Below are 8,666 nucleotides of genomic sequence, written 5' to 3'. Positions count from 1 at the left end.
CAGGTGTGGCCACCTTGGCAATTACAGTTGTTTGATAATTCCAAGGTGCTTTGAGCAAGGAGCACTTGGCAGAGTTTGAGCTTGGTTCAGACCAGCACTCCCATTCGGGGAAGGCTGAGTTTTTCCTGCTGTGTCCAGACTGTGTAAAAAGTCAGTATCTGAAGTATCTTGAAGCTCCCTTCAAGTATTGAAAGGTCTCCCTGGAGTCTTTTGTTCAAGCTGAGCAAGCCCAGATCCCTCAGCTTTTCTTTGCAGGAGAGGTGCTCAGCCTTCTGAGCATCTTTGTATCAACTGCACCGCTCAGCTTGGTGTTTTCAGCAAACTTGCTGAGGTTACACTTGATCTCACTGTCTGTGCCACTGATAAAGATGTTGAAGAGCATTGGTCCCAAGATGGACCCCTGGGGGACAGCTCTCGTCACCGCCTCCACCTGGTCATGGAGCTGTTGACCACAACCCTCTGGCTGGAGCCATCCAACCAGTTGTTTATCTACTGAATAGTCCAGCCTTCACATCTTTCCAATTGAGAGAGAAGGATCATAGAATCATAGAATGAGCTAGGTTGGAAAAGACCTACAAGGTCATCCAGTCCAACCATCCACCTACCACCAATAACCCCACTAAACCATGTCTGTCAACGCTGTATTTAAATGTTTCTTGAACACCTCCAGGGATGGTGACTCAAACACCTCCCTGGGCAGCCCATTCCAAAGGACGTGGTGCAGGACCATGTCAAACGCCTTGTAGAAGTCCCTCTAGGTGGCATCTACCATTCCTTTGTCCACCAATGCTGCCATGCCATCATAGAAGACCACCAGATTGGTCAGGCACAATCTGCTTTTGGTGAGGCCATGCTGGATGTCTGGGGTCGCCTCTTGGTCTTGCGCATGCCTTAACATAGCTTCCAGAAGGCTCTGCTCCGTGATCTTCCCAGGCTCACTGGTCTGTAGTTCCCCAGATCATCATATCTCCCTTTCTTAAAAACAGTGGTGATGTTTCCCTTTTACCATTCACGGGGGAGTTCACCCGACAGCCATGACAAACAGCACAGATTTGCCTACACTAGGGATAGTTTAAGGAGTGAAGCTTTTAAAATCAAGTTAGTTTACTAGAACCAAGACATAACCTAATGTAGATGGGATACATCTCAATTATGTGCATCAGCTTGTAACACGATTCCTTCTTTTTCCTTCACTTTATGGAACTGAGTGAGCAATGATGATTGAAAGCGTTTCATGCTATTACTACACAGGTGCCAGCTGGTGTTCCAAATTTTGTTAAGTATTTCCTTTGCTCATTCATTTTTAGCCTGAAAAGGCTCATGGAGCTTGCACCTGAATGCTATCAGAAGGTCTGCGTCATTGTTACCTGTCTTCAGAACTCCAAAGATTTATATTGCTGTCAAGTTAAGAGTAGAAAGTAATTTGGCTACCAGCCTTGGAATTTACTACAGTGAAATCTTTTAGCCACTAAGAATTCGTCGCTTGTTCAACAGAAACTCAACAGAAAGTCAAATGGAGCAAAATCAAATTTGACAGGCTTTTCCTTCTTCAAATACAAGTCCTTTAACTGAAATAACTCTCAGCACAGCTCTGCCTGATCACAGGAACACACACCCTAATGCCACCCAAGCCATTGTGGCCATGCCTCGCCGCCCTTTTGGCCATCGCTCACTAACCTAGGATAGCAGTTTAAGCACTGGGCCATATTTCCCTTCCTGAAGGCGGCCATCAGCACGTGGTCAGCAGCATCAGGCATGGCTCAGAGCTCCTCCTGCAGCTGCTCGGCCTCATCCATGAGCCAGTAGAAGCAGGCAAGTTCTTGCCATCTCTGCCCCTTTGGGCCTGATGGTGGGGTCCAGGTGTTAGGCTTCTGCCAAACCTACGGTGGGCTCTCATCTTCTGGCTGCCCCACAGTGGCCACATCCATTCTTGGTGACTGGGGATGGAGCTCCTGCTTGGTGAGGATCTCTTCCCTCATTCTCAATCTTTTCCTTGACCTCAAAGTCAATCTCATCTCTCCAATTCTGCTGCCTCTGTCTAAAGCAGCTCCCTTATGAAGTGCGCTATCCAGATGGTGCGGAATGAAGTGTGCAGGAAGTAGTGCTGGTTGATGATGTACAGCACGATGAGGATAACAGAGGAGCAGCCAGCCTCAGTGCTCTGATGGTAGACATTGAACTAGTTGTTGAAGATTTGGAAGGGGACCATCATGGTGGTGAAGTGCCCAAAGAGCTGCAGGTCCGACTCACAGGAAAGGCAGTGCATTTCTACAGAAAATATGGCAAGGGTGACGGACTGGAGGTGCAGAGTGGTTGTGAGATGCTGACAGGAGCTGGTAATGATGGTTCCCAAAACATCCAGCTGGAATAGGAATTGATGTGGCAGCAGGCCATGGTGGTGGAGACAATAGGCACAGAGGTCCTCGAAGCCAACGATGGCAAAGGCAGCAGTGTCATGGGTCAGCTTTGTTACAGGCTGAACAGCAGAAGGACACTTAGCGTGCCTTCAGTAAGCTCTGTGCCAGACCAGCAGTACTTGGTGATGCCGGTGTCGAAATCCACCAGCTTCATCATCACCTCCTGCAAGTTCATGTAGAGGATCACTGTCTCCAATGGGTTGAGGACATCTCTGGAACCCAGTGGCAATCTGCCACAGATACAGCAGCACGTGTAGGACAGTGACTGTGACACTGTGGCCGCCTTGGAAGTTTACCAAGGTAACAAAAATCACAAGGTTGGCCCACAGCTCTTGCAGCAGTGCCATGTCAGCACCACACAGAGCGCTGGGGCCTTGGCTGCAACAGAATGGCTCTTGGCAGGTTTTATCCTGCTGGCTGAGCATGCTCTCTGTGAAAACTGGGGGCTTTACCTCCAATCTGAACGTGGCCCAGCTTCTGCTCCCGAAAGCTTCTGCTGGTTCTCGTCATGCCTTTCTTTGACTAATGAATCATATCATAGCCAGGTAACTGAATACCTGCTGAGGTTGTATGTTTCAAGGAGGATAGCCTGCATTTTTTTTTGTGACTGCTAGCAAAAAAAAAAAAACCCAAGGGTTTGGTACTGTTACTTTCCACTGGTGGGAAACCAAACCCAAACCACTCCTTCTCTATGCTGCCCTGAAAAAAAAACCAGAGGTTTCTTCTTCCTCTCAGGGCTCCCCCAGACGCTGGGAGGAGCCATGGCCAGGCTTTGCTGGAGGGGTTATTGCATGCATCCTCTTCTGCTTCATTGCAGATTGCTCCCTGTCACATGGCAGGGAGCACCACAGTCTGCCCTGTTCGTGACCCAGTGTGGTACATAGCACAAGTGCTGGCAGAGATGATGCTTGAGCATTTTGCAGCCTACCCACAAAGCTGTTCCTGGCCCCTGCCCCTTCTCTCTCAATCCACTCTCTGTCACGCTGTGCAGATGAGCAAAGTGGTCCTAAGAGAGAGGAGATAAAGCACATGAAAGTCTCCAGTTCTTTTCTGACTTGATTGATTACAAAAACTAAAAGCATTTACATTCACCTTGGAATAAAACACCCTGTGATGCACTCATCTCCTCCTGTCTTCTGCAGTGCTTCTTAGGACCATGTGCAGTCCCTGCAGGAGTCGGGGGATGATCGCCTGTGGCTTCAGTGAATGGAAGCAGATCCCTGAATTGCTTTATCTCAAAATCCTCTTTCATATACCTGCCGGTCCCTCAGGCTGAAGCTCTCTGGCAGAGACAGTGCAAAGTGTTGTATTTGCGCATCGTAAAGAGATGCTGAGCCTGAGCAGAGCTTTTGGGCAGAGCAGTGGTAAAAATAATTGTCTCTTGCAGTCAAGGTTTGTCCCTGGTAGCGGGCACTTGCTTTTCCTGGGATCAGTGGGAATACTGATATATAGGCAAGGATAATATACGTACTTAAAATGATGCTGAAATTGTCTGAGATCTCTGCTGGCCTGGATTATTCTTCTCCATTGTGTAGGAGAGCAGCTATAACGACCAGTGTCACAGTGATGCACAAGGAGGAGCGCTCCCAAATGCCAGGTGCAAAGCAGAACGAGATCTTCTGCCTGGGCCTATATTAAAGCTTATTTGCATGTAACCAACTTATTAAACACACATTTTTTTTTTTTAGGGCAGTTCAAGGGCTGGAAAATATACTTTAGATGAGCACATAATCCCGTCCCTGGAGGCATTCAAGGCCAGGCTGGACGTGGCTCTGGGCAGCCTGGTCTAGTGGTTGGCGACCCTGCACTTGGCGGGGGGGGTTGAGACTCGATGATCTTTGAGGTCCTTTTCAACCCAGGCCATTCTATGATTCTATGATAAATAATCATGTTGAGGGAATACGAATTAAATGATCAAACATAGAAAGCATAGACCATTTGGTTTCCAAAACGCCCAGTTTTGCACCTGGGTTGTTGGCACGGTTTGGGGTGAGGTTTGTGTCAAAAAGCAATTCTCTGCAGCAGGAAGGTTCAGTGAGCACTTACCATTCACTACTCCGAGGTGGAACAGAGAGAACATGAAAGGAGGCACCGAACAAAGGGCATTTGTGGTGAGGGTGACCTGCCTGCAGACAAATCCTTTCTGAGATCCTGTGTCCCCTTCAGCGACAAGGACCATTTACAAATCCCATGGAGATGGAATAATACCAGTTTTGGACTGTGATACTTCCCGAAGAGGAGACAAAGAGCTGGCAGGTGGTCCACGTAGCAGAAGAAAACGTGGTGGTGAAACGTGGCCTTCGACCTTGGAGAGGAAAGCGTTGAGACGTGGGAGGGCAGCGGGAGAGGTGGAAATGGGGCAGCAGCGAGGGGACAGCCAGGCAGCCACGGTGAGACCTCCTGCGATGGCTGAGCTGCGGGATGATGGGTTACAGCAGGAGGAATCCAGTAAAAGTGGGTGTGACGCAGCAAGACGCGAGCCGGAAAGGTCCATGATTTCTCTCTATAAAAACGTGAGGAAAAAAACCACGGAGGAAGAAAAGATGCGTGAGCGAACGTCCAGTGCTTTCACAAGAAAGAACAAATGGGCCGAAGCCAGCAGCGGGGCGATGGATGGCGTTTCCCTCGCTGTTGGAGGAGAGGCTCTGGAGCAATCTCCCAGAAGGAGAACTGGAGGAAAACCTGTTTCCAGGTGGAAATCTGTGTCTGCCATCAGGCTGCGTTGGGCCTGGAGGTGAGGATGCAGTGAATCCCTACCGGCAGCCCCGCATAGCATTGTTTGAACCTCGTTGACTGAATCACAGCAGATTTGCATCAACGCCAACGTGAATAAAACTCGCAAGCGGGAGCTGAGACCCCTTAAGGGCTCTGTGATTGAGCACGTCCTCATTCCAGGCAGCCACGCTGAGATATTCATGGGAACAGCAGGTGCTGATGCCAGCTGAAGCCTTGGGAAGCTTGGGGGTGAGTGCTTCTGAAAATCACACTTTTGTGTTTAAATCCAAGTAACCTGAACAAGAGAGAGTCGGTTGGTGTGGGATTACACCAACGTACAAGAGGGAGCAAGGCTGCACGGGCAAGGGAGGTCCCAAAGCTGGTGTTTAAACAGGATGAAATGGGCACACACGCTGGGATGCAGCTCCCAGCCTCCTCTCTGCTGAACCCTGAGGGCAAACCAAGCAAAGTGGGGGAAAATGGGCAAAAATTAGGTAAAGGGCGGGCCTGCCACAAGGTGGGGTCCGGGGCTTCATCAGGCATAAGTCCCAAAGGCTCTTGAGTGTCCCCAGCAGGTGCTGCTGTAAAATTGGGGTGTGCTGCTGTAAATACACTGGGCTGTCATAATGAGCTCACCCTATCCTCCCTCTAAAAGGAGCTGGGATCTAAAAGGAATCCTCCAGGTGAGGATTAGACCTTTAGTCATAAGGACTTGGCTGTTTGTTTCCCCCCTCCACTGAGACCTTTCCATTTTGGCTGTCTCTAGCAAAGGCTTGTGGTCGCTCTGTGTTTTTTTTTTAACCTGTAACTAGAAGCCCACTTGCCAGTGTAGCCCTCCCAGTCAACTAGTTGCAGTTCATAAAAAAAAAATAAAATAAAAAAGACCCAGATTTCTTTCTTTTCCTTCAGACAAAGACCTATTTCAATGAAACCAAACAGGGATGTGTAATCGACTGCCCCACACAACCCCTCTGCTGGTTGGGTTGGGCTCGTCCCGCACCACTGATTTGTGCTGACCTTGAGGCTGCTTTGGAAATGTGGTGAACAAGGGGCAAGGGCTGTATCTGAAAGCAAGTAGCAATAACAGCAGCGCCCATGCTGCTTGTGCACCCCGTCCTTCTTGGTGGCCGTGCATCCCATTGTCTTCTGCAGGTCTTTTTGCAGGAGCAACATGCTTTCTTCCACCTTTGCTCCACTGAGCACAATGTGTGGGTGTTGAGCATTCGCTGGGGCTCACTTGGTGCCCCACCAAGCAAGGCAGTGCTGGCACCCACTGCTGGAGCGTGTCCAGAGCAGGGCAACGAAGCTGTGAAGGGTTTGGAGCACAAGTCCTATGGGGAATGGCTGAGGGAACTGGGATGGTTCAGGATGGAGGAGAGGATGCTCAGGGGAGACCTTATGTCTCTCTCCAGCTCCTGAAAGGAGGTTGTGGTGGGGGTGGGGTCAGTCTCTTGTCTCAGGTAAGCAGCAGTAGAAGCACAGAATATCCAAGTAGGAAGGCACCTGTAAGGTGTCCAACCCCTGGCTCCATACAGGTCCACCCTAAAATCAGCCTATGTGTCTGAAAGTGTTATCCAGACACTTCTTGAATGGAACAAGGGATGACAGCCTCAAGATGTGCCAGGGGGAGGGTCAGGTTGGGCATTAGGGAAAATTTCTTCTCCAAAAGAACAGTGATGCACTGGCACAGCTGCCCAGGGAGTGTGTGTGTGTGTGTGGGGGGGGGGGGTCACCATCCCTGGGAATGTTCCAGATCCGCGGGGATGTGGCACTGAGGGATGCGGTCAGTGGGCACGGTGGGATGGGTTGGAGATCTTGGAGGTCTTTTTCCAACCTTTGTGTTTCTGTGATTCTCTGATGTTCTATGTCTCTCTGCATATCCCCGCTCCCAGAGGCGCCTCTCGAGACGGCCGGGCTGTGTTTGTTTCTGGAGACCTGGAAACAGCGGAGGTCACCAAGAATTTCCTGTATTTCTGTCCGTGGCCTCGCATGGGGCTGGGGGCCCAGGCACCGAGCTGAGGCGCCGAGCAGTTGCCTGGGAAATGGCCGTGGGGATTTTGACGGGAACGAGAGCAAAAATAGAGGCGTGAGGTTTTAAAGTCTGCTTCAAACGTGACACGTTGGAGCCGAGATGGGGGAGGATTTTGATATTCGTGAGGCTCGGGGAGGGACGCGGAGGAGGAGGAGGGTTTGGAGGAGAATGTGGGAGGAGAATCTCTCCACCCCCCGAGCAGCACCAGCTGCTTCCAGGCCTCGAGAGGCCGAGCAGCGGTGACGCTGATTTATACAGACCTGGTGATCGTCCAAAGCAATTACCTGCCCAAACTCCAGAGCTTTTTTTCCTTCTTCTCTGAGACAGCAGCAAAAACGGTGGGTGGGAATGCTGGGGCGTGCTTGGATGCCGTCTCTGCTCTTCGCCACGGTACCGACAATTCAGGATCTGAAGTGGGGGCTTTAAGAAGGGAGGGGATGGCCTCTTTACCAGCTTGTGACAGGACAAGGGGCAATGGTTTAAGACGAAGAGGGGAGATTTAGATTGGATATAAGGGAAACGTTGTTTAGGGTGGAGAGGCACCGGCACAGATTGCACGGAGAGGGGACAGGGCTGCGAGCACTGATGGAGCTGTGGGTGTCCCTGTGTGTTATGGGGAGCGGGACCAGCCGGCCTTTAGGGTTCCCATCCAACTCCAGTGATTCTGTGATTCAGTGATCATAGAACTGGGAGGCTGGCTCTGTGCTGTAAGGCAGGAATGGGGTGAAGTGATGCGAGGGGGCCGCAATTAGCCGCTTATTTGGGGAACAGAGGATGAGTGGCCCTGGGGAAGCTGCCTGGGGCGGTGTTAGGAGAGGATGGACAGCTGCAGGGAGCACCCTCACGTGCTAGGGGTACGCTTTAGGGACTGAGCACGCTGCTGGCAGAGTGTGTGCACCCTGCCTTTCCCCGCACACCTCCAGGGACCCCTTCCCCAGCAGCACGACTCCCCCCACCGCCATCATTACGCTCCGAAGTAAGCGCCCCACCCCAAACCCGGACCTAAGCTCCGCCCCCCGCTCTCTGATTGGCTCGCGGCAGGGGAAGGGGCGGGGCGTGCGTGAGCGTGACGTGCGCCGAGGGGCGGGGCGTCACCGCGCGTGCGCAGGGGCGGGGCGGGGCGGGGCCGGCGGTGTGAGGCGGCGCGGCGCGGTGCGGTGCTGGGGACGGAGCCCGGCCCTGAGGGGAGCGGCAGCGACGCGTTCCGTCGCCGTACACCTCCCCGAGCCCGGCCGGGGAGCGGTCCCACGGCTCTACCCGCAGCCTGAGGGGTAGGGGAAGGGAAAGGAGAAAAAAAAAAAAAAAAAAGAGAGGAAATCGCGGGTCCCGCCGCGTGGAGCGGAGAGAGAACGAACGAACGAGCGAGCGGGGAGGCGGCGGCGGCGGCGGTGCCATCATGTCGGCGGGCGGGGACTTCGGCAACCCGCTGCGGAAATTCAAGCTGGTGTTCCTGGGCGAGCAGAGCGGTGAGTCACCGCCCGGCCCGGCCCGTGCCCCCCAAC

At 52.2% G+C, this 8,666-nt stretch overlaps 1 protein-coding gene across 2 annotated transcripts in view; it reads left to right on the top strand.

Annotated features, from left to right (window-relative positions):
* Positions 8,274-8,666, top strand: part of RAB6A (RAB6A, member RAS oncogene family) — a 56,078-nt gene continuing 55,685 nt past the window's right edge. Inside the window, exon 1 of one of the 2 annotated variants that reach the window (XM_021384128.1) lies at positions 8,274-8,630. In XM_021384128.1, the coding sequence (XP_021239803.1) occupies positions 8,561-8,630 (70 nt within the window). In that variant the 5' untranslated portion in view covers positions 8,274-8,560. The remainder of the gene's footprint in view (positions 8,631-8,666) is intronic. The other variant, XM_021384127.1, reaches the window with a different exon arrangement.

This window comes from Numida meleagris, chromosome 1 (genome assembly GCF_002078875.1).
Source record: "Numida meleagris isolate 19003 breed g44 Domestic line chromosome 1, NumMel1.0, whole genome shotgun sequence".
Lineage (NCBI taxonomy): Eukaryota > Metazoa > Chordata > Aves > Galliformes > Numididae > Numida > Numida meleagris.
The sequence above is the reverse complement of the archived record's forward strand: the minus strand, read 5'-3'. Positions and strand labels throughout refer to the sequence as shown.